This window comes from Mastomys coucha, unplaced genomic scaffold, assembly GCF_008632895.1.
Source record: "Mastomys coucha isolate ucsf_1 unplaced genomic scaffold, UCSF_Mcou_1 pScaffold14, whole genome shotgun sequence".
Classification (NCBI taxonomy): Eukaryota; Metazoa; Chordata; class Mammalia; order Rodentia; family Muridae; genus Mastomys; species Mastomys coucha.
The window spans coordinates 42,654,986-42,681,484 of NW_022196896.1; the positions used below are offsets into that span (position 1 = coordinate 42,654,986).

The following is a 26,499-nucleotide window of genomic DNA, read 5'->3' on the forward strand; positions in this document are numbered from 1 at the left end:
GGTTTAACCTTTTTTTTTTTTTTTTTTGGTTTTTCGAAACAGGGTTTCTCTTTGTAGCCCTGACTGTCCTGGAACTCACTCTGTGAGGCTGGCCTCGAACTCAGAAATCCGCCTGCCTTTGCCTCCCAAGTGCTGGGATTAAAGGCGTGCGCCACCACCGCCAGGTGCAGTAAGTACTCTTAACTACTGAATAATCTCTTCAGCCCAAGATGCCAAGCATTCATACAGCCCAGGCAAGCACTCTACTAACACAGTTCAATCCTAGCCCTCGTCTGCTTTGGAGTGAGGGAGTATGGCACTTTAAAAGAGGTGTCCCCTATATTCTCAGGCATTTGAATACTTGGCTCCAGTTGGTAGCACTGTGCTGAGTGGCCTCGCTGGAAAAAGTGCATTAGAAACTGGCTTTGAAAGTTCCAAGACTCTCCCAGTTCCCCGCCCCGCCCCTCCCCCCCTTGGAATACTTCCATTTCCTGATAGTCAGATGCTCGTAGTGTCATTTACTCTAGAAGGATAAATATAATAGAGACTTTAAATGCAAACAAGCTATGCTTGTCATACACGATTAGTAGAAAAAGCAAAACGAGTTAGTTTCTCCTACCCACAGGCTCTTTCGGGCTTAGAAGCGGGTTGAACTGGAAGCAAATTCTGCCCTCTACTGTAAGAGACTGGATTCAGTGTAGTCAATAGCTTTCACTATGGGAGGCTCTGGGCAAAACAAAATCAAATCAAAGAAGCAAATACTGTAAACTTTTGAAGGTCAGGGAAAAAGGGGCCTTGCTATATGACCCAACCAAGCCTGAAACTGGCTATGTAGACTAGGATGGCCTCGAACTTGGAGCGACTCCTGCCTTTATATTCCAAACACTGGATTTCAAGAGTGCACCAATACAGCGGCTCCGGTAGTCACTCAGTCACCACCCGCGGGCAGCTAGACAGCAAGTAAACCAGGATTCAGACGTGGGAAGCCTGTGCTTTTCTTAAGATCTCTGTCCTCCACAGAGATGGGGACGCGCTGGGGGCTAGCCTGGCCTCTCCCCGCCCCGCGAGTGCGTGAGCTGCGGGCGCTCGGGAGTGGCGTTTACCTGCTGCCGGTCCCCACCAGGTACGTGTTGGTGCCTTGCAGGGTCATTGGACCCGGGTTGCAGCCCAACACGCGCACCACCCGACTGGACAGCTGCTCGATGCGCTGCAGAGCAGCGGCCATCTCTGCCTACCTCGGTGGCCGCCCGGCGCCTAAATTCTAAGTCACGGGCGCAGTGGCCTCAGTAGGGGAGGGCAGGGAAGAGGCCACGTGACATCGCGACAGCACGCCGGCGCTGATCACGTGAGACTTTGCTCATTGGGCCAGAGCGGCTTGGCAGCGGTATCTTATGACTCACCCGCCTGCCCGGCCACTAAGTGGTGGGGGTGGGGGCAGGGCGTGACTATGGCGTGAGGTGGCACAGGACTAAGCTCAGAGCCTCTAGGTTTCTGGACTTTGTTCCCAAGTAGCTTTGCATATCTATAAGTGACATTGCTTCATTGAAGTTAGCCTCCAGAGATGGGGGAGGTAAGGTCCTAAGCATAGGCAGGTATGGGGGTAGTTACTGAGTCACCAACCTGGGAAGGCTAGCAGGCTACTGATTTGAAGAATAACTTACCTTTTACAATAGATGATACAACCAATGGTTACTTGGATCTGTGTGCTTCTTGCCAAAGGCCACCTCCGAACATTTCCTTTTAATCCTCAACAACAGAAAGAGAGAGAGAGAGAGAGAGAGAGAGAGAGAGAGAGACAGAGAGAGAGACAGAGAGAGAGACAGACAGACAGACAGACAGACAGACAGAGAGACAGAGAGAGACAGAGAGGGAGGGAGGGAGGGAAGGAGGGAAGGAGGGAGGAAGGAAGAATCCTCAACAACAGAAAGAGAGAGAGAGAGAGACAGAGAGACAGAGAGAGAGACAGAGACAGAGAGAGACAGAGACAGAGACAGAGAGACAGAGGGAGGGAGGGAGGGAGGGAAGGAGGGAAGGAGGGAAGAAGGAAGAATCCTCAACAACAGAAAGGAAGAAAGAAAGAAAGGCAGGCAGGAAGGAAGGATGTTATTTTGCATACCTGCAGAGACCAGCAGACAACTTGACAATTTCAGGTGATGCAGGAACTGTGTGTACCCTTCACCAGCTTGGACTTGCCACTCAGGCCAGACTGGCCAGCTGTTGACAGCCCTGGGTTCCCCTGCCTTCATTTCCCCAGTACAGGCACTATAAAAAAGGGACACCATGCCCCACGTTTTTACATGGATTCTGGGGGATCAAACTCAAGTTGTCATGTTTATAAGGCAAGCACGTTACTAACTGATCTATCTCCCCAACCCCCATTAATTATCAGCTCTTAACAGGCACAATTTCCCCCCATTTTATACATGTAAAATGGAGTTTGGTAGAACCAAGCTCTATTTGGCCTCTGTTTCTACTTGTTTTGCATGAACACATGATCCTATCTGTGTAGACTGGAGGAGCTTGTTTATCTCCTTCTCTATCCTACCCTTGCCTTGGTTTAGTGTCCAAGGTAAAAGTGATGTAATTAATCTGTCTTTTCCAATTTTCTCTGTCTTTTCCAATCAGCGAGTATTAACCATCGCTTCCCACTTTAAAATTTTGAGTTATAAGTTACTTATAAGAAAATGCACAGATCCTATGATATCTATAAAGTTATGAGGAATATATACCATAAAAGAGACGTAGAGTGTATTCATTACCTTAGCCTGCTCCTTTTAGGAGTAGTTAGGCAATTGATGCTTCTGATACTTTGGTTTGACTTTTTAGGAGAGTCCTTTTAGATCACTCATTCTCTACAGAAGAGATGGCTTAACAAGCGAACAGTTCAGCATTTCAGAGTAGTTGAAATAACGTATTGCTGCATGTGAGTTTTTGCTTTACATCACAGGAATGAACTTCATTTGAATAGTGCTATTGAAATTATCACATCATTTTTTTGTGATGTACAATGTATCCTTTAAAAAGTCCTTCAAGTATCCATGGACTCATTTATGTCAGGTGTTTTCATCCCACCAATATTTATTCATAGTGAACATGCTCTCTGCATAGCTTGCAGGCAGCTCTGAAGTCCGAACATCTTTTTCTGATGTTGGCAGGTCAGAGTCATCCCCCTGTTGGGTGGGCTTTCTGTTGGTACAGCTACTTTTTGAGTCATCACTGCTTCTTGTAAGTAACCTCTTACTGATACTTCTGTGAGTAACCCCAGTTAAAGCAAACAAACATATGAATGAATGAACAACAAAACCTCATCGGTTCATCAAGTTGGACATTGATACAGTTGTTTCTTTGGACTATTGTGTTGTGTCTCCTCAGGAAAAGTCTGTCACACAGCACTTTTTTTCTGGATCAGTGACCTGACAGAACCAAAACTGAGTTGGGGAGGTATGGTCTTGGCTGTAGAGTAGCAAGGCATGTGAATGAGGCTGAGCAGCCTGTGGGGAGGAAGCACTAGTATAGCTGCCCTTTTCCATATGGTGTGCTTTAATGTGCCTTTAGCTATGCGACTGAGAGACTAGGGGTTAGACTCTCTGGGAGGCAGACACATAGGGAGAGGGGTCATGGCTAGGGGAAAAAAGGTGTTGAATTTCCAGGATGGCCGGCTTCTTCCTCACCTTTCTGACTTTAGACAAAAGCCTGGCAATGGAAAACAATGCTTTGTGGCTTTTGTCTCCCGTCAGCAGGCTCCAGCTGATGGGCTGGTTCAACAAGTTCAGGGCCTGTTCAGGTCACACAACAGTTCTGGACCAATCAATCATCCTATCTGTCTTCAAACTGACCACCCCTGGATGAGGGGAGGAAAGCTCTTGAGAGGATTTAAAGCCCCTTCCCTTGGGAGAGACAGGCCATTGTGTCTTTCTGAGTCCTCCCTCTGGTTTGCAGAGGGTCTCTGCTCTATGTGTCTGCTGCACGTGTTCTTTCTCATCCCCAGTGAACGTCTTCCTCCAGCTGCTGATTCTGTTTGTGGTGCCTGATGTCTGTCTGCTGACTCTGTTTGTAGTGCCTGATGTCTGTCTGCTGACTCTGTTTGTGGTGTCTGATGTCTGTCTGCTGATTCTGTTTGTGGTGCCTGATGTCTGTCTGCTATCACCTGTTGCTCTTCAGCTTTTCCTGCCTTTCAATTTTTTAACTGCTGGAGAAAACAAACTGAATCAATACCTTTGGACTAAATCACACCTAGTCACATGGTTTCGCTATAGGCAATGAGATATGCAACTAAGGCTGAGGCACCAGGGTCTGGAGTGCCCACAGAAAGACTCTCAATATGGTGGTCTTTTCACACAGTATGGAATAGTGTGTCTTCATGCCATGACAGTCTGGGAGAAACCCAGCGAGGCTGTCTTTCTCTGTGAAGTATGGAATGGCATGCCATGGCCTCTTGGGGAGTATTACTGTGCCTACAGCCACTGGGTTGGGTGCCTGGCTGTAGGGAAGCACTAAGACACTGCTCCAGGAGTAGAAAACCACAGTCTGAGATGTGGGAAAGCTTGAATTGGTTTGGGGGGTTCCCGGAACTGCGATGACTATGAGGCCGGGACTATGGGGTTCTCAGACTCTCGGACATACATTCAGGCACAGCTGAGAATCACAGAAGAGCCAAGAATGGAGTTGGGTGCCCACAGAGGTGGGAACAGTGTCTAACCTGGGGGTGGGACAAGGGGGTGTGAGGGTGAGGAGAGAGAGCACTGGCTTGTCTCATGGGTGATTGGCCTTACATTGGCAGAGGCAGGCTTTGTAATGTTGTGGCTGGAAGCACAGAGAGGCTGTGAATTAAAATTCACAGAGAGGCAGGAGGATTAAATTGTGTCTCTGTAGTCGAAGGCCTTCTTCATGGCTTACCATGGTGGATCTTGATGAAAGAGACAGTTCATGGTTCTAAACAGTTTATTGTCATGTCTGAAAATGAATTCATAAAACCATATCCCACTACTCAGGGTGGACCTGAGATTAAATACCTTTCGCAGGGAGGAATGTCTGGGAAGGGAAGCTTATTAGCAAAGCCCTCTGGGCCTCTAGGTACCTCATTAGAATGGGCATGTTTCTTTTATGTGAGAAACATGGCATGCGTTCCAGGCCAGGAATCTGGCAGGGGACAGAAAGTCGCCTAAGTCTCAGGTGTGTGCCCACTGAGTCTCTTGGTCTCAACCTGCTCTACCTTATCAAACTTCCTGGCATGGTTTTACGTCCCATAGACATAGAGGTCCTAAAAAGTTGACAGATTTAGAACAAAGTTGACGTTTCTAAGAGCAACATCTAAAGAATAAGCACATCAACTTGCTGGCACAGCTATGTAACCAGTGCTTCGTATAGTAACAACTATGTTTCCAGTCACTTAGTGGAACTGTTGCTGAAGGGTTAGGAGGTGTGACCTTGCTGGAGGAGGCATGCTGGGCTTGAGCCTTGAGGTTTCAGAAGACTTGGGCCATTTTGAGTTCGTTTCTTTCTGCTGTGTGCTGAGTTGTGTTTTCTCAACTGCTGCCCCAGCCACTTGCCCACATGCTTTTAGTCCACCATCATGGACTCTAACCCTCTGAGACTGTAACTCAAATAAACATTGTATAAGTTGCTGTGGTCAAGGTGTTTCATCATAGCAATAGAAATGTAACTTATGTAAAAGTTGATACTGAAAAGAACCTGGCTATGTTGTTTTTCAGAGGACCGTGGAGCGCTATGGGACTTTGGGATAGAAAACGGTTGAGTACTGTTAGCAAAGCTTAGTAGACAACTTGGTAGGTGTTTAGAAGACAGTGATGAAGGTTATACATGGAGCTCTAGTTCAAAACGGGAACGGAACAATATAATCTGGGCTATTAATTCTTGTGACTTTTGGCAAAGAATATGGCTGATTTCTGCCTCCTTCCTAAGAATGAAGCTAAATTGAATAGTGGACTAATTTCCTTGGTGGAAGAGATTTCTAGAGAGCCAAATATTGGCTCTCCCACTTGGTTATTTGTAATAACTCCAATGTAGGTGTCTTAGGGTTCTACTGCTATGATGACACAATGACTAAGGCAAGTCTTATAAGGACAACATTTAATTGCGGATGGCTTACATGTTCAGAGGTTCAGTCCATTATCATCAAGGCAGGAGCATGGTATCTTCATCTGAAGGGTGCTAGCAGAGTACTGACTTCCAGGCATCTAGGGTGAGGATCTTAAAGACCACACCTAGTGGCACACCTACTTTAACAAGAACACACCTACTCCAACAAGGCCACACCTACTGCAACAGGACCACACCCTCTAATAGTGCCGCTCCCTTGGCTGAGCATATGCAAACCATCACAGTAGGTATACAACACAAAAAGAAATTGAGACAAAAAGACACACAAAACGTAGAGTTTGAAGAGAAAATGAGCACCAGGAGATTCAATGTTGAACCTACGGTTTGTGCTGAAAGAGATAAGACTGAGGAGAGGCCTGATCCCTATTAGAAGAAAGGGAGGGTGTCCTCAGGTCAAGAAGCCACAGCTAAGACTCATTTGTGAAAGGAAAAGGCCTAAGGAATGTTCTTCTAAAGAGCAGCAACAGACCAAAGCTGCTGCAAATGTGATTCAAGGGGACCAAGGGTTCTCCCCAGTTTGGCAGCCAACCTTAGCAGTGTCAGCCAAGTGATGTACATTAGAGCCTTGAAGGATATACTAGAAAAAGGGGTCATGGAATCTTCATACATGTTTTCAGAGAGATGCTGAGGCCAAGCTAGTGGCATAGGAGTCCCTGCATATGGAGGGTCTAAAAGGCAATTGAGTGGAGCATTGGAGATCCTCAAGATGGAGAAGATGCCAGAGTCACAAGACACCTGCCAAAGCAGCTGTAGGCAGGGAATGGACCACCCTACAGAGAGAAAAGTATATTGCTAGTAACAAAGCTGGAGAAACAGTGATCTAAGCCCCTTGACATCAGACATACTGCTCCAGGAGTTGGAATGTTCCCTGATAGGTTTTGGTCTTCCTTTGACCCAGTACTTCCTTACTGGTCCCCAGCATTTCCCTTTTTGAATTGTAATGTGTATCCTGTATTTTAATCTGTATGTAATTTGCTTTTGCTCTTTGACCTTACAGAGTCTCAGAAGAGATGTTGGACTTTGGGTTTTGAATTTTAAACATTATTTGAGACTATGAAAGACTAGAGGATTTTTCAAGTTGGTCCAAATACATTTTGTATTAAGATGTGGTAGGAGTCTATGAGGTCCAGGAAGTAGAATGTGGTGATTTGAATGAGAACTTCCTTCAGAGGCTTGTATGTTTGAATACCTGGCCCATGGTTGGTGGAACTGTTTGTGAATGATTAGAAGGCGTGGCCTTGTTGGTGTAGGTATGTCACTGAAGTTGGACTTTAAACATCCAAAGGACTCATGTCATTCTCAGTTTCTCTGCCTCCTGTTTGTGGATTGAGATGAGAACTCTTAGCTGCTGCTCCTGCCACCTGTCGCCATGCCATCACTCTGCTATGATAGACTCTAACCTTCTGAAACTGTAACCCCAATTAAGTACCTTCTTTTATAAGTTGTCTTGGCCATAATGTCTTATTATATAAGGTAAAGCAATATAAAAGTAACTAATAAAAACATACGATTACCAGGAGTAATTGGGACCAGCAGGACCCAGGCCAACAGGAACTCCACCAGCCCAGTGGCTCTGGTTGCTTCTGGTCTGTCTGGGCCTGCTGGTGCCCCGAGCAGACCTTGGGCGCAATCTCTGCAGTCATTCCCAAAATACCCAGAGGAAGCTCCACTCCCAGGTGTTCTAACAAATCCAGGGTCAGAGGATCCCAGAATCATAGGATCACAGAGACAGCTTGACTCTGAGGAGTTCTGACACAACCAGGATCACAGGAAGGACAGGCTCCAGTCAGATTTAGCAAGGGCAGGTAGTACTAGAGATAACCAGATGATGCAGGGCAAGTGTAAGAATATAAGCAACACAAACCAAGGTTACTTGGCATCATCAGAGCCCAATACTCCCACCATAGCAAGTCCTGGACACACCATCACACAGGAAAAGCAAGATTCAGATATGAAATCACTTCTCATGGTGATGATATAGGACTTTAAGAAAGACATAAAGAGCACCCTCAAAGATATACAGAAGAACACAGGTAAACAGCTAGAAGCCCTTTAAGAGGAAACACAAAAATCCCTTAAAGAACTACAGGAAAACACAATCAAACAGGTGAAGGAAATGAACAAAACTATCCAGAATCTAAAACTGGAAATAGAAACAATAAAGAAATCAGAAAGAGAGACAACCCTGGAGATACAAAAGCTAGGAAAGAAATCAGGAATCATAGATACAAGCATCACCAACAGAATACAAGAGATAGAAGAGAGAATCTCAGGGGCAGAAGACACCATAGAAAACATTGACACAACAGTCAAAGAAAATGCAAAAAGCAAAAAGCTCCTAACCCAAAACATCCAGGAAATCCAGGATGCAATGAGAAGACCAAACCTAAGGATAACTGGTATAGAAGAGAGTGAAGACTCCCAATGTAATGGGGCCAGTAAATATCTTCAACAAAATTATAGAAGAAAACTTCCCTAACCTAAAGAAAGAGATGCCCACGAACATATAAGAAGCCTATAGAACTTCAAATAGACTGGACCAGAAAAGAAATTCCTCCCGCTACATCATAATCAGAACAGCAAATGCACTAAACAAAGAAAGAATTTTAAAAGTAGTAAGGAGAAAAGGTCAAGTAACCTATAAAGACAGGCCTATCAGAATTACACCAGACTTCTCACCAGAGACTATGAAAGCTAGAAGATCCTGGGCAGATGTCATACAGATCTGACAAGAACACAAATGCCAGTCCAGGCTACTATACTCAGCAAAACTCTCAATTACCATAGATGGAGAAAACAAGATATTCCATGACAAAACAAAATTTACACGCTATCCTTCCACAAATCCAGCCCTACAAAGGATAATAGATGGAAAGCATCAACATAAGGAGCAAAGCTACACCCTAGAAAAAGCAAGAAAGTAATCTTTCAACAAACCCACACAAACCTAATTCTACCTCTTACAATAAAAACAACAGGAAGTGACAATTACTTTTTCTTAATATCTTAATATGAAAATTAATATTACCAACATATCCTAATCAATTGAAATCTAAAAATATGAGGAACTAGAAATTTGTTGATTGTCATTCAATGGTCTCTCTCATTTGGTAATTGGAGAAATAGGTCCAATATTGTACAATCTATATACACTTTCAGCTTGTTTGTTCATGACAATATCTTACTGTGTACAACATAAGGGTCTTGAGATCTTGCTTCTCCTATCTCAGCCTCTCTATTAGTATTTTTTATTTCATGTTTTTATACTGTACTATGGTTTTCAGAACAGCTTATATATTTTAAAAGTATTTATATACCCAAAAGAAATATAGACAATTAAAATGGGAGGTGCCTTGTAAGAGAACAACAAAGAGTGAGACTGAATGCTTTGCTTGACATTTGTAACTCTTGTATCAAGTTAGCACAGTAAGAGCCAAGATTTAAGCTCTACTAAATACAAATACTCCTTCTCTGGAAGGAGTTGGGGTACAAAAGGAAAACAAGAATGTGATTTAATTCTATTTACTTAAAATATATTTTTAACTGGTAACAAATTCAGATAAATTGGAATCGTAACTTTTCTCATCATAATTCAATAAAACTTAAAAAAAACAATGCGAATATGTCTGTGGTGTGTGGACTTAGATTCCTTCAGTTTACATACCTGACAATTGCATGCTTGAGGCATATGGTAATTTTTGAGGAGCTTCTATACTGATTCCATTGTGGCTGGACAACTTCATATATCCACTAGGAACAAGTAAGAGTCCCCTTCCCCCCACATCTTCCCCAGCACTTGTAGTTTTTTTCTTGTATTTGTTTTCTTGGTGTGCTCATTTCTGACTGGACTGAAGTGGAATCTTACAACATTTTAATTTGTATTTCCTGATGACTAAGACTCTTGAATATGTTTGAAATGTTTATTAACCATTTGTATTTTCTCTTTTGAGAAGTTTCTGTTAAATTCATTAGCATGATTTGGTGTGTATATATATGTTTGATGTATAGTTGGTAATTTTCTCTTCCCTACACAGTATTTTTTAGTGTGGCAATTAGTTTCTTTGCTGTGGAGACGACCCTTAATGGCATGGAACCTAATTTGTCAATTCTTGGGTTTATTTCTTTTTAAATTCAGTTCAGAAAATCCTTACCTCTGCCTAAATCTTGAAGTGTATTACATATGATTTCCTCTAGAAGTTTAAAGGTTTCAGGTCTTATATTAAGATCTTTAATCTACTTTTAATTAATTTTAGTACAGAGTGAAAAATATGTATCTAGCTTCTGAATGAAAAAAGAAATAATAAGGAAAGGAAAGGACATGGCTGCTTCTAGGTATGGTAGAGGAGAAAGTTTATTGTAGATATGTGAGGGCATAGCCATAGTCAGGCCAGAATGGACATAATCAGACTGAGCTGGGCCATGTGGGGAGAAGGGGAGGGGAAGGGGAGGGAAAGGGAGGGAAGAGAGTAGAATCAGGTGTAGCCATTAGAAGGCCAAAAATACGAATGAAGGTAGGTAACCAAAATGGCTGGAGTGTGTGTGTGTGTGTGTGTGTGTGTGTGTGTGTGTGTGTGTGTGTGTGTGTGCGGGATATGCTAGCCATATCCTGTAATAGATTGGGACCGAGGAGCACTAGTCAAACAGGCACCTCGGCCATTTGTCTCAGAGTTCCAGAGTTGATGACTTCATAGTTTCATCCATCTATTTGTGGAAATCCAATTTTCTCAGCACCATTGTTAAAGAGACTGTCTTTTCTCGAAGTTATGTTGTGTGTAAATTTAAAATACGCTTGCCACAGCTAGGCTCTCGGATCAGCAGCCTCCAGTCTACTCAGCCCCCACGTCTAGCTAACGCTTTCGCCATAAATACTGGGAAGTGATCGCTCTACACTGACCATCCACCCCCGTGGCAGGCTCTGCCGACTTCCCACAACTGCCACATGGTGTGACTCTCTTTTGCCCACCTGAATTGTCATGAATGAAAAACACTAGACAATCTTAATATTTAAAATCGGCCAAATGGTACAACCTGCTGGGCTCAGAATCGATTGCTCTAAACTTATCAGCTATTCTATATGCCCCCAGGCCTACATGGTATCTGTGCTTTCTCCTGCCAAAGCCTGGCCCCAAAGCCCTTTCTCTATCTGGTCTCCTCCTCTTCCTCTCAGGACCTGGAAAACCTGCCTCTGTGTCTTCGCCCAGCGATTGACTTCTTTACTGGCATCTTTACTGGCATATCAGCTCCTCCCCCTACAAAGTTATACTGTAACTGTAGGTTTATTCCGAGGTCATCTACTCTTATCATTGGTCTGAATGCCTATTTTTTGTGCTCACACCATACTGTATGTGTGTGTTACTATTATGACCTTGATGTAATTTGAGATCGGATTTTGTGATACCTCTAGCATTATTCTTTTTGCTTTAACTATATGTTACCCTTTGTGCTTCTATGTGAATTTTAGGACTTTTACCTAATTCTGTGAAGAGGCCACTGGGCCTTGGATGGGAGTACATTGAATTTGTAGATCATTTTTGGTTAATATAGTCACTTTCACAGTTAGATCTGCCTGTCCATGAGCATGAACACTCTGTCCATCTTCCACTGTCTTTATGTCTTAATTGTAGAGTTCGTTCAGTTTTAGTTCCTTGGTCAGGTTTGCTTCCAGGTATTTTATTTTATTTTGAATTCCCTAAATTCTATTTCCTTAGCTATTAAGTGGTAAATATGTTAAAGGACACATGCTTGGTCTCCTCTGTGAGACGAAGTGTAAGAGGTGCACTGTCATCGAGTTGTACAGGCACTTATCAACAGGTAGAGCGGGCCATGTGACTAACAGGTGACTTTGGTTTCATTTTAGTATCTGATCCTGAAGAGGTGACAGTGGAGAAATGAAGCTCATAAGCTGAAGATTTCCAGAAGGTCGTTGAGTTAAAAAAGGCTTTTATATTTGTCACAAGTAAGTCTAGTTTTACATGAGTTGTTTGGTTGATTAAGTGAAACTTTCCCAGTTTTAGTTTCTTTTAAATATCTGCTTTACTGAAGAACAATCGTGTACTAGGGCAAAGATTATATATTTTGGCTGGCAGCCAGCTAGCCATATAGCTGGGCTGTTCTTCAGTGAAATGCACTGAACTGTCTTACTAAGTCTGGGAGTAGGTAGAAGCCACATTTTGTAAGTGGTGTTACTTTTACTCGGGTGGTATGAGAACAGTGATCAACTGTGGAGGTAAAGATGAATGATCTGTAATACAAGTTATAAAACTGTGTAGTTATTCAGAGAGCTGTGTGGTATCTGGATGCTGGCTGCATTTTTTATTGTATAGACTTAGTTCCTGTTGGAATTATGTTCTGTCTGAACAAACTAAGAATATGGACATTGTTATATTAACAAATCTATTAAGTTCTGGTGAGAATTCAGCTTCTGATTCTTAGAAATGACTTTACCTTGTGAAATGTTAATGAAAAACTGCTGTGGTTTTACTTAATCACATCAGGCAAAGAGAGTTTTGTTTTATGGATGATTGATAAATATATACACAGACTCCTTTGGTATATTAGGCTATAATCTTAAGTAAGTTACTTACATTAAAAGTTCTATGTGTATTTCAGCTCAACTATTGTATTTTGGTTTGAATATTCTGAAATCACCTGATTATAGTTTTGCTGGAAGAGTCTGAAAAATGAATTAAAGATTTTTACTTGTGTTTTATAGGTAGAGTAAAATACCGTCCAGGATTATTCTGTAGATTCTTAAACAAAATGCTTATAAGTGGGAAAAGGACATAGATCAGTAGGCAGTAGTTTGTATGTGTGCATTTTTGTAATCCTTCGCTCCCCGGCCGTGACAGACTGAGTGTTTTTTATAGAGAACAGCGTGCCAGTTCCTGTGGTTCACAGGTAGAACACCACAGACTCATCAGATTATAATTCATTTTATCACAGTTTTAGAGATTGAAGTCCAGGGTCTAGGTGCTGGCAAGAGCTTTCTGGAGATGCTCTCTCCTTCAATGGTGGTTTCTTTGCCATATCCTCTATCTCAGTATCTCAAACAAAATTCCTATTCTTCTTTAAGATTCCATCATTTGACTATAAATAAGTGTCACAGTTCTTGAACCAGGCCTCTCATTTAGGTAACTTTCAATTTTATTTTATTTATTTATTTATTTTGATTATACAAGAGTATATATCTCTCTGCCTATTTATTTATTTATTTATTTATTTAAGGTTTATTTATTATTATAGGTAAATACACTGTAGCTGTCTTCAGACATACCAGAAGAGGGTGTCAGATCTCATTACGGGTGGTTGTGAGCCACCATGTGGTTGCTGGGATTTGAACTCAGGACCTTTGGAAGAGCAGTCAGTGCTCTTACCCGCTGAGCCATCTTGCTTATTTATAAACATAACTCTAGGTTGGAATCCTACGTGGAATTTCTAGGTAAAATGGATAATATGAATTTATATAGCTGTTATTCTGTTATTAAATGTATTTTGATACCTTTTAATGTCTTATATTTATTATCATGTATATTACATATTATAAATTTATTATATTTATTATTTTATATTTATTATAAAGAAATGATACCTAAGAGGAGATTATTTTTAACAATAGGAAGAATGAAAATATCTGATGCCCTGTCTTTTAGTCTACTTATTTCAGATTTGTGTATGTGGGAATAAAAATGACCTAATGAGATTATAAATAAATAGTTGTCTCTAATTTACAGACATTAGTGCTGTTCTTATGCATGCATATCATATACGTCAATCTAATCTACTCCCATGAACACTTCCTTTTTCCACCTTGCCTTTCCCATTGTCCTTTTTTCTTTCCAGTAGAACTCCTTTTGCTTTCCAGTATTGTTTTAAAGTCTGGATTCTGTACATGAGACAAAATGTGCCATGTTTGTCTTTCTGAGGCTGCTTTAATTTAACATGACAATCTGCAACTTCACTCATTTTCTTGCAAATGGCAACTAGTGAATAGTTATTGCACATCTTCTTTATCTATTCACTCACTGGTAGACATCTATGCTGAGACCTAGATGGGAAACCTCCATCCTGACTTCTGTAGTGACTACAGAAATTCATATCCATACTCACAGTACATAAAGCTTTCTTTCATGCCACACCCTGATGATTTAATGCTCTGATTGAATGAGGTGGACTCTCAATGTAGTTATTTCAGATCTATTCTTTATTTTTAATTATGTGTGTGTGTGTGTGTGTGTGTTATATTTGCACAAATCAGAATGTGTACCATGAAGTAAGAATATTACATTCCCTGGAACTGAAGTTGACAAGCAGTTGCCAATTGCTTGATCTGAGTGTCGGGAACTGGGGGTGCTGGGAATCAAACTCAGATCCTGTACCTGAGCAGCAATGCCGTTCTTACGGCTGAACTCTCTCTCTAGCCAGTCAGTGTCGTTTGGATGAATGTTTGTTAGTGTTTCCATAAATAAACATATTTAAAATGTTTATTGACTAGTTTTATTTGTTATTTTGAGAGGTATCTGTTCAATTCACTTGTCCATTGGTTAGATAATTTGTTGTTGTTTCAGTGTTTAGAAGTATACACACGCGCGCGTGTGTGTGTGTGTGTGTGTGTGTGTGTGTGTGTGTGTGTATAATCTAGGTGACAATCAAATGGCTATTTTCTTGATGATTCTTGCTATTATTTCCTTAGTTGTTGGAATCCTTTTTACAGAGTTTTTCCTGAGCCTGTATTTTCAGCTTCTCTTCCTAAGTTCTGTTTATTTTAAAGTTTCAAGCCTTTCATTAAGGTCTTTGATTAATTTTGAACTGATCTTTGAAGGTGAGAGATAGGAATCTAATTTCATTCTTCTATGTTTGGACATCCAGACCCCCAACACCATATCTCAAATAGGCTGTCTTTTCCCTCATGCATGCTTCTGGCACTTGTGAAGGATCCAGCTGCTGTGGCTATGTGGGCTTATTTCTGGTCCTCTAATCTGACCCATTGGTATACATGTATTTTTTGTGCCAAAGGTATGCTGTGTTTGCTACTATGGCTCTGTAGTGTGATTTGGAATCAGGTAACATTTAGGTTGTTTGCAGGTCTTTTTTGGCCAGTAGAAATGGTCCTGTAATAAATATCCCATGAGAAGACGTAGTTTTAAATGGTAAGTACTTGAGTTTGAGATGACATTATCAACAATGATTATATTTTTGAGACTTGACTTTTCCAAATATAAGAAGTATATTTAGTACAGATATTATATTTAGAAATATGGGATCTTGATAACACCATGGGCCAGGCTTTATATTCAAGAGTTAATGACATGGTTTTCCTCTGTTTCAGACATTGTTACCTGTAATGAAGATCACAGCGGAGGAGAAGATACAGCAAGGCCTTCTTGTACCACTGCGTCTGGAGTAGAGATTTTTTTTTTAAAGGAAGTTAAAGTTATTCACTTTTGTTTTAGTGTTCCAATTTCATAATATTTATTTATTTATTTTTGGTGCTAGGGACTGAATATAGGAATGTATGAATGTTAGATAAATACTCTGTCACTGAACTATATCTCCGTATTCCTTTCACTAATTAGGCTCAGTGTAGAAATTACAACCCAATGCTAACCAAAAAGATACACTAGTATCCACCGTGGCATTTCCCCCTAGTTTTGTATCTGAAAAGGAATAGCGAGGCAAGAGCCACAGTCCTTCATAATGAAATACACCAAGTGCAATTTTATGATGTCAGTTTTGGGCATTGTAATCTATGTAACTGATTTAGTTGCAGACATCGTCCTATCTGTTAAATACTTCCATGATGGACAATATGTTTTTGGTGTTTTAACCTTGAGCTTTGTGCTTTGTGGAACACTCATAGTCCATTGTTTTAGCTACTCATGGTTGAAGGCTGACTTAGAGAAAGCAGGACGAAAAAATGAACATTATTTTCTTCTACTTCATTGCTTGCAAGGAGGAGTTTTCACAAGGTGAGTGCATGTCAAATCCCTAGCACTGCCATTATATCCAGTCAGAAGGTCTGTTTTTAAATTTAAATAGTCAAGTGTGCAAGGCTCCTTATTTGGAAGAAGAACACATACTAATTGCTTCTAAAGCATTAGTTTTAATATAAATCATTACTGAACTCAAAGACCTTTTCTAGATTCATTAACAGAGTCTTCTCTTTGTACACCCTACCCCCTTTCCTCTCTGTAGTGGTTTGTATGACAGGGTTAAGTATCTCTGATGTGGGATGAAGCGTGCTTTGGGTATATGCCCAAGAGTGGTACAGCAGAACTCTAGGTAGGCTTATGCTCAGCTTCCTGAGGAGCCACCACACTACTGGTTTCTATAGTGGATACAACTTTGCACTTCCTCTGGCAATGGAGGAGGGTTTTTCTTCTCTCACATCCTTGGCAGTATGTGCAGCCATTTGTTTTGCTGATATTGGCCATTCTGACTGGTGAAAAGTGAAATCTCCAAGTACTTTTCATTTATACTTTCCTGATGGCTAAGAATGCTCACCTGTGCTTCTCAGCCATGTGTGTTTCATCTTTGAGAACTCTCTGGTTACTTCTCTCTATTATTTTTAAATTTGGTTATTTGTTTTCTTGATGGTTGGTTTTTAGTTCTTTATACAATTTAGATTTTAATCCTTTATCAGCTGTGCATAATTTGTAAAGACCTTTTCCCTTTCTGTAGTCTGCTACTTTGCCTGAAAGATGGTGTTCACTATTTGCCATACAGAGTTTTAGCTTCATGATGCCCCATTTATTAGTTGTTGGTCTTAGTGCTTATGCTATCTGTTCAGGAAGACCTTCCCTGGGCAAATGAGTTCAAGACTATGTCCCACATTCTTTTTTATCATATTCACAGCACCTGATCTTATGTTTCGGTTCTTGGCCCATTTGGAGTTGAATTTTGTGCAGGGTGACAAACAAAGATCTCTTTGAATTTGTTTACATACACTCAGACCAGCACCATTTGTTTACATACAGCCATCTACTCGGACCAACACCATTTGTTTACATACACTCGGACCAGCACCATTTGTTTACATACAGCCATCTACTCGGACCAGCACCATTTGTTTACATACACTCGGACCAGCACCATTTGTTTACATACACTCGGACCAGCACCATTTGTTTACATACAGCCATCTACTCGGACCAGCACCATTTGTTTAAGATGCTGCTTTTCCTTCAGTGTGCTTTTTGGCTTCTTTGTCAAAAATCATAAGTCTGTGGATTTGTATTTGGGTCTTCAGTTTGATTCCATTGATCAACATGTCTGTTTTTATTCCAATACAATGTTGTTTTTATTACTTATAGCTCTGTTCTACAACTTGAAATCTTAGTGATACCTGCAGACATTATTTTATTATTCAGGGTTGTCCTAGCTATCTTTATGTATGTGTATGTTTTCATATAAAACTAAAAGTAGTTTAGTTCCTGTAAAGAGTTGGACTGTAATTTTAATGGGGATTATGTTGAATATGTAGAATTCACTTGGTAGAATGATCATTTTTGTAATATTCATCCTACCAATCCATGAACATGGGAGACTTTTCTATATTGTGATGTCTTCTTCAATTTCTTTCTTCAATGTCCTAAAGTTTTTACTATACAAATCTTTTGTTTGTTTTCTTAATGCTATCCCAAGGTGTACCTTGCTTCTCGGATTTCTTTCTCTGTTTTTGTTTTGTTTTTGTCATTTGTATATAGTAAGGCTACTGAGTTTTGTATATCTATATCCAGCTACCTTGCTGAAAGTGTTTATCAGCTGTAAAAAATTTCCTGATGGAGTTTTTAGGTTTTATTGTTGTTGTTGTAGTTGTATCATGAAGGGTCGTTGCTTTTTGTCAAAGGCCCTTTCTGCATCTAGTGAAATAATCATATTATTTTTACCTTTCAGTCTGTTTCTGAAATGGATTATGTCTATTGATTTAGGTATGCTGACTATTCCTGTATCTCTTGGATGAATCTCATGGTGGACAATCTTTTTGATATTTTCAATTTGAGAAAGTTCCATGAGGTGCTGAAAAGAAGATATGTCCTTTTGTGTCTGGGTGAAATGTTCTGTAATATCTGTTAGGTCTATTTGATTTATGATGCTAGCTATCTCCAGCATTTTTCTGTTTAGTGATGTCTGGATGACCTTCCTGTTGGCCAGAATGGGGTACTGCTGTTTCCCACTATCAGTACATGAGGGTCCATGTGTGATTAAAGCTGCAGTAGTTTCTTCTATCAACTTGAGTTGCCACTGGAAACTGCATGGATTTGGGAACACAGGGTTGGGGGTCCAAGGGCCTCCGATGAGGATCCTGGGGCCATGGGCTTCCAAACTCCTGGACATCTAGATGCTACTGAGTCTCAGGGAGTTGGGAACAAGTGGGCCAGTGGCCTAAGGATGAGCCTCAGGCCGGGGCTGGGGGGGATATTGCAGTTTATCTCATTGATGAAAGTCCTTAGCTTAGCGGTGGTTGTCTGGGAGTGCAGAAGGGCCTTCTGCCGGAGACTTAGGCTGTAGGTGAAAGTATTCTCCATGCTCCCCATAGTAGTTCTTGATGAAAGAGACAGTCCCTGTTTACCTATACTATTTATTGACTGCTCATCATGGAAAATAGATGGTAACTGTCTTAGTCAGGGTTTCTATTCCTGCACAAACATCATGACCAAGAAGCAAGTTGGGGAGGAAAGGGTTTATTGAGCTTACTTCCACATTGCTGTTGATCACCAGAGGAAGTCAGGACTGGAACTCAAGCAGGTCAGGAAGCAGGAGCTGATGCAGAGGCCATGGAGAGATGTTCCTTACTGGCTTGCTTTTCCTGGCTTGCTCAGCCTGCTCTCTTATAGAACCCAAGACTTCCAGCCCAGGGATGGCACCACCCACAAGGGGCCCTACCCCCTTGATCACTAATTGAGAAAATGCCCCACAGCTGGATCTCATGGAGGCACTTCCCCAATTGAAGCTCCCTTCTCTGAGATAACTCCAGCCTGTGTCAAGTTGGCACACAAAACCAGCCAGTACAGTAACCTTCTCAGGGTGGACTTTGACAGGAAGGAATGTCAGGGAAGGGAAGCTTATTAGTTAAACCCTCAGGGCCTCTAGATATATTATTAAAGTGGAGAACTCTGTTCTGGGCTAAGTGATCAATGTGGGTAGTGGACTCACATGTTCTGGGCCGGGAACCTGGTGGGGAGCAGGGAGATGCCTACTGTCTCAGGTGGGTGCCTGGGTGTTGGGGGTGTCTGAACCGACTCAACCTTACCAAGTTTCCTGGCATAGTTCATTGTTCCACAGCCCTTCTGGCTTTTAGAATTTCTATTGAGAAGCCAGGTGTTATTCTAGTTGTTCTGCCTTTATATGTTTCTTGTTCTTTTTCCCTTAGAGATTTTAATCTCCTTTTTGTTGTTGTTGTTCTGTACATTTAGTGTTTTCATTATTATGTGTCACGGAAAATTGTTTTTCTGGTCCTATCTATTTGGTGCTCTGTGTACATCTTGCACCTTAATAAGTATTTTCTTGTTTAGTTTGGGGAAATTTTCTTCTATGATTTTGTTAAAATTTTTTTACTTTGATGGGATTCTTTTCCTTACTTCACCTCCCCCTGCCGTCACAGATTTGGTCTTTTCATTGTGTTCTAGATTTCCTGGATGTTTTAAACCTGCTTTTTTTTTCTTTTTCTTTTTTCTTTTTCTTTTTAGATTACCATTTTCTTTGATTGAGCTCTCCGTATCCTTTAACTTGTCTTCAACACTCAAGATTCTCTTTTCTGTCTTGTACTTTGTTGGTGTCTTATCTAGCGTTCCATTTTTGTGAAGAGACACCAAGATCATGACAACTCTTATAAAGAAAAGCATTTAACTGGGGTTTGCTTACAATTTCAATGGTTTAGTGTATTATTTTTATGGTAGGGAACATGGCAGTATACAGGCAGATCTGGTAGCTGAGAGTTCTACATGTCCAAAGGCAGCAGGGGAGAGAGAGAGGGAGAGAGAGAGAGAGAGAGAGAGAGAGAGAGAGAGAGAGAGAGAGAGAGAGAGAGAGAGAGCGCATTTTGATTTCTGGTTTTATTTCAGTTTGGTTTCTTTAGTGACTCTATTTCTTTGTTAAATTCTACTCTCAGGTCTTGAATTGATTTCATTCTTTTATTCAACTGTTGTGTTTTCACGAACATCATAAAGGAATTTAGCCATATCCTTGTTACACTCCTTAAGCACATTCATAATTGCTATTTTGAAGTCCTTTTCTTGTGCTTCAGCTATATTGCATTTCTCAGGGCCTGCAGTAATAATCTTACTGTCTTCTGGTGGAGACATCCTGTAATGGCTGTTCATGCTGTGTTTTACATCAGGTCTAGGAATCTTGAGTTGTTATGTTTGAGGTATTTCTTGATGTTGATGTCTGGTTTTTTTTTTATCGTTGGGTGGGGTCTTCAGTTGCTGTTGCTGTCTCTGGATCTTAGGCAGATGTTGTAGCTGCCTGATCCCTGGAATATAGTGCTTTGGCAAGTTCGTAGGTGACTGAAAGGAGTGGAGATGGGAGGGGCTATAGGAAAGTGTGTGTGTGTGTGTGTGGATTAAGCCAGCACCAAGAGGGATTCTCAGGGAATGGAGGTGTTGTGGAGGAGAGGCTCTTGCAGACAGGCTGGAGAGACAGGGGTGAGAGGTGCAGAGTCAGTCTGGGTCAGCACCAAGAGGTGGAGTTTTGAGTGAATAGAGTCAGGGTAGGAGGGGGGCAGGGTTCCTACAAGCTGGCTGCTGTGTGAGACTGGAGAGATTTTAACCAACATTGTTATTCTTTAATCCAAACAGACATGTTTATATTTTGGAGATGAGTAGTCAGATGAGCAAAAGTACAAAGGTTCTTATTTGAAGATAGCACAAAGCATAGTCAGATGAGCAAAAGTACAAAGGTTCTTATTTGAAGATAGCACAAAGCTCGGTGCTATTGCTGTTTCTTTGAGTCACTGCTGTACTGCCAGAATTTTCCAGATCCACTAATACAGTAGTTTAACTTAATAGTTACTTTGCTTGAGAAAGACAAATCATAAAATGAGAAAGAAGTCTTCTGGTTTTAGGGGACCCGGGAAAATAGTACTTCAGTCAGTTCTGGAAGTTCACAATCTCAATTAGGGGAAAAGAAATGGAGTAGAGGTTGGTGCTGATGTGTAAATAGATATACAGCAGATAAGATGGGATGTGAAGCAAGAGGATCAATGAGTCATGTAATCATATGAGGTCAAAAGGCACGAGCACTGGGCTTTAAGAGGTTTCTTTTTATGTTGCTCTTTCTCATCAGTTTGTAATCTAGTGCATTCCATTAGGATGTACTCATCCATGTATATTGTACTTTACTCACATACATCTGCCCTCTACCACCCTCTCTTGTACTTCTTCCTTATCTCCTTCTTCTATTGAAGTAGTATTATTTCTGTTTTTATGACTTTCATATGCTTTGAATTTTCACACATAGGAGAACATGTGTGATTTTTGCCTTTTACATCTTTCTTTTATTTCCACCCCTTTCACCTTTGACCCTTTCCTTCCTTTTCTTGAAGAGTACCTCTTCTAACTTTGTGTCATATTGTAGCTTCCAGCAGCCACGGATGGATGGGAAGGACCAATGAGAGAGGAATGAGACCAAGACAAAGTTTCTGATCAAGGCCCAATGTTTAATTCTTTTTTTTTTTTTTAAGATTTATTTACTTATTTTTTATGTGTATGAGTACACTGTAGCTGCATAGATGGTCATGAGCCATCATGTGGCTGCTGGGAATTGAACTAAGGACGGCCCCGCTTGCTTGGGCATAATACACTGTAGCTGGCTTCAGACACCCCAGAAAAGGGCACCATCAGATATCATTATGGGTGGTTGTGAGCCACCATGTGGTTGCTGGGAATTGAACTCAGGACATCCGGAAGAGCAGTCAGTGCTCTTATCCGCCAAGCCATCTAGCCAGCCCCAATGTTTAATTCTTAAGTCTGAATTTAAGGGGGGGAACCCATCCCCCACTTTGCCAGGATCTCATTGTTTTGCCAGGATTTCATCAGAAAAACAGGCACAGCTGCTTAGCAGGTGGCTGCTTCTTGCAGGAAGCTATAGGTGTGGCAGGACAATGGGCTAGGCGACTGGTAAAACGAGGTCTGATTCAGCCCACTTCAAGGTTTGGGGGAAGGGCACAATTCCTCCCTTTTAATTTATTAAGAATTAGCTGGACTGGGGCATATGCTCCATGGTCTTGCCTGGGAATTATGGTGTGTGGCAGCTGTATCTGGCTTAGGTTTGTGTCTATACTCTCTCTTACCTGTCCCGGAAGACACACACAGATTGCTTGTGTTTATTTGCACAATAGGCCTTTTAGTGTTCATTATGGACACTAAAACATTATGAACACTAACAGAGGCACATGCCTCTGTTTTAGGTTGATAAGAGTCATAGAACATCAGTGGCCCATCTTTGACTGTTGGCCTCATAGCACACCTTTGTCCCATTCAGACCAAAGCCACAATATGCACTCAATGCACTTCTTCATAGCGATGAATAATTGCCATGGTCAATGATTGAGCTTGCCAAAGGCGATCTTATATGAAAGTAACCAATCTGCTTAAAATATAAAGTCAAAAATTAAGAGCAAACAGGATTAAGGATGTTTTGGGGAAGGTCCCAAGCACTCAATGTAGTTGTAAATTAGAAATCAGACACAAGGCATGGCCTCCCAGTGTGGGAGAGGTGGCTTTTTTTAAAACTGTCCCTATGAAAATTTATCTCCTGGGGAAAAATGGCTTGATCTGTAAGTCTAAAGCCCAAATAAGTTATAAGGATCCTGAATGTGTACCTTTTCTGGAGCTATTTGCAGTCCTTTATCAGCTAAGGGCTGTTGTAAATCTCTATAGCATAAAAGCAAGTCCTGAGGATATTTTCCTTCTAATAAGACATCATCCATGTAATAGAAGATATATATCATTGGCTATTGCTGTCTTACAGGCTGAATGGCTTGTGCCACAAACTTTTGACATAGGTAGGACTATTAGACATGCCCTGAGGAAGAATTGTCCATTGATATCTTTTCATAGGTTCCTTAAAATTAATAGAAGGAACACTGAAGGCAAATCTTTCACAATCTTCAGGATGCAAGGGAATAATAAAGAAACAATCTTTCAAATCTACTACTATTCTATAATATCCTTTAGGAATAGCTACTGGAGATGGAAGCCCAGGATGTAAAGCTCCCACAGGTACCGTGGTTTCATTAACCTTTCTTAAGTCTTGTAACAATTTCCATTTACCGGATTTTTTCTTGATAACAAATATTGGAGACTGAGAATCTCTTAGATGCCCTGCCTCTAATTATTTCTGCAGTAGCAGAGAATCGGCTTCTACTTTTTCTTTAGACAAAGACCACTGATCAACCCACACTGGAATATTATTAAGCCATTGAATTTTATCAGCATGGGATGCAGACAAGATAGTTGCCATTATGGAAAATACTCCAAGCTTCTAGTGTTAGAGTGAGGCTTAGGACCTTCAAATGTCATAATGCCTTATCCTTTCTTTCCTAGCCCCTGACCAGGCAAAAATCCTGTCCTAGCATCTGCTTAGTCACTGTGTCATTAGGACAACCCATTATAAGACCCATCTGTGACAAGAGATCTCTCCCCAAGAGGGTAATAGGCAAATTTGACATACTGTAAGGCTTAATTTGTCCTGAATTGGTCTCCTCATCTCTCCAGGTCAGAAGTTTAGAGCTTTGTTTTGGGTTATTGGCATAACCAATCCCTTGGAGGTGAGTGATATATAGATAAGGCCAAGTTGAAGGCCAATCTTGTCCCCTAATAATTGTTACAACAGCCCCAGTATCTGTTAATTCTTCAAAGCTTTTTCCTTCAATTATTAATTTAAGGTTACATCTCTTACTAGTAATAGCTTGAACCCAGTATACATCAGAGGAACCAAAGCCACTCTGTCCTCTCTCACTCTTAAAAAATCTGGAAGGTAGCAGATGCAAGGGAACCAAGATAAGTTGAGCAATTCTTTGGTTAGCAGGTACAGTTATAATATCATGAGGGGAAACAGCCATAATTTTATTCTCCCTCATAATCATTATCTATAACACCTGGATAAATCTGTAGTCCTTTTACAATAATACTGTTTCATCTACAAAGAAATCCCCATGTTTCTGCAGGTAAATGTCCAAAAATCTCTAGGCAGGGTTTGAACTCCGATTTCTGGGGTTAATACCACATGGGTGGTAGAACAGAAGTTCAATCCTGCACTTCTTGGGGTTGTCCTGATAAGTTCAAAAATGGATTTCCCTGTCCTGGCAGCAGCTTCATGGCCCCATAAGCTGCTCGCTGTGGGTGGGGTGAGTGGGGCTGAGGCTGGCCCCTCTGCTAGTTTTCCAACATGGGACAGCTCTGAATATCTGTCTTAGATTTATATTCCCTGGCCCAGTGGTTAACCTTCCTGCATCGAGGACAAACCCCAGGGGCATAGCCTGATTGCCCATTCGCAGCACCTCTGTTCCTAGGACAATCAGTTTTAAAATGACCCAAACCTCCACATTTAAAATATACTTTACTCCCTCATTTCTGTGAAAGTATTGCTTGCACAGTGGTTCCTTGCAAAGCAGCAGCTATGGCCAACCCCTGATTATATGAAGGCCCAATCTCTGCACAAAGACGAATATACCCAGCTAAGTCTGCCCATGCTTTGTATGGTCGAATACTGGTGCAACAAGCTGCACTAGCATTCTCATAAGCCAATTGTATAATAAAAGGATTTCCTGCTTGAGAATCTCCAAAAATTCTATTAGCTTCTTTTAGTAGCCTATCCACAAAATCCTGAAAAAGTTCACCAGAAGCCTGCTTAATACTAGCAAAATTTCCACTGAGCTCCCCTTTAGTCAATAATTGATTTCAAGTGTGGAGGGCAGCCATTGCTATCTGCGCATATGCTCCAACAGGGAACCCAATCTGATTAGCATTGCCTTCATATTGACCTTATAAAAGCAATTCAGTATCCCAATCTGGGTTCCCTGTCTGAGCATTTATCATGGCAGTTCTCTTACTAGCTTCACGCCATTCAGAACTCCCAAGTAAGAAATCTCCTCCTGGCAAAGTAGCCTTACATAGAATCTTCCAATATTGGAGCCTTAAATTTGACTCCATCACAGTATCCAATAAAGCTTGTGTAAAAGGAGCTGTAGGCACATACTGTGCCACAGCTGTTTTTAATTCTTTTATCATCTTGAACTCCAAAGTTTGATATTGTCTGACTCTATTGTTCTGCTGGACAATTATCTCAACTACAGGGAAACCTAGCACATCAGATGTATCCTGCTCTTTCCCATGAGTCTGACTCACAGCTCTTTCTAGTGGCAATCGGTGTATCTCAGAATTGCTGCTCATCCCTGTACTTGACACCTTTTTTTAGCTCCTGTAGCTCAATAGCCAATTTCTGCAGCTTAATTTCAAACTCTAATTTGTTTAGTTGCATGTCCATCTGGGTAGCATCTCCTGCAGTAGAGGCCATAGGCGGAGCAGAAGGTGCACAAGGAGGCCAATCATAACATTTGGCAGCTCCTTTTCCTGAGTGAGCTTCCTCCTCTGATGTTAGCTCATTATTAGTATATCTATGACTTTCTAATTTAGGGTTGAAAGAGCCCTTCTCTGAGAAAGTCCTCTCTGGCAGGTATTCTTCTTGAAATTCTTCAAGCTTTCTCTGGACACTATCTGATGCCTGTGAGGTCTCAATAGCATCTTTTATGAGCACCCAGAGGCAGAGGGTGATCTTATCGGCCTGAGTAGTTCTCAGAGCTTCTCCAATTTTTCCCCAGGTTCTCTTATCTAAATTCTTTCTTCTTGAAACCATGGGCAGCAAGAATCTATCTGATATGAAAAGTTTTCTAACAATTATTCTTCAAACCCTACCCCTCTCACCTGAAGCAGCTCTTGAAGGCTGCGGACAAATGGCCATTTAGAATTTTCCAGCCCCATTTTCCACTGTCAACCCCAAAGTGGGATCAGCGTTGGGTTTATGCTGCCCCAACTTAGCCCTTATCCCTTTGCACCTATAACAACAGTTTCAAAAAGATGAAATTTAAGGCTAGCACTAGCATCAATGCTACATGTTACTTACCATGCAGGATACTGTGGGGCTGTCTCTCTCTCCTGCTGAGGCCTGTAGCTGCTGCTCTCTGCTGCTGGGGCCTGTGGCTAATGTGTTAGTTAAAAAGCAGGCAATGTATAAATGACATATTTTATTATAGGAAAGAGAAAATAGGCCAGTCATATAGAGAGAAGAAAAGGAGAGGAAGGAGAGGAGAAGAGGAGGACATGGAGGAGGAGGAGGTGAAGAAAAAGAGAGAGAGAGAGAAAGAGAGAGAGAGAGAGAGAGAGAGAGAGAGAGAGAGAGAGA

General features: G+C 41.3%; 2 protein-coding genes across 2 annotated transcripts in view; one reads left to right on the top strand and one right to left on the bottom strand.

The window, feature by feature from the left end:
* Lactb2 (lactamase beta 2) overlaps positions 1–1,297 on the bottom strand; it is a 30,884-nt gene extending 29,587 nt beyond the window's left edge. Inside the window, exon 1 of the mRNA XM_031366902.1 lies at positions 1,083–1,297. Coding sequence (XP_031222762.1) covers positions 1,083–1,204 — 122 coding nt within the window. The 5' untranslated portion in view covers positions 1,205–1,297. The remainder of the gene's footprint in view (positions 1–1,082) is intronic.
* A 10,664-nt stretch (positions 1,298–11,961) lies between these two features.
* Positions 11,962–26,499, top strand: part of Xkr9 (XK related 9) — a 50,634-nt gene continuing 36,096 nt past the window's right edge. Inside the window, exons 1-2 of the mRNA XM_031368797.1 lie at positions 11,962–12,055; positions 15,425–16,064. Coding sequence (XP_031224657.1) covers positions 15,793–16,064 — 272 coding nt within the window. The 5' untranslated portion in view covers positions 11,962–12,055; positions 15,425–15,792. The remainder of the gene's footprint in view (positions 12,056–15,424; positions 16,065–26,499) is intronic.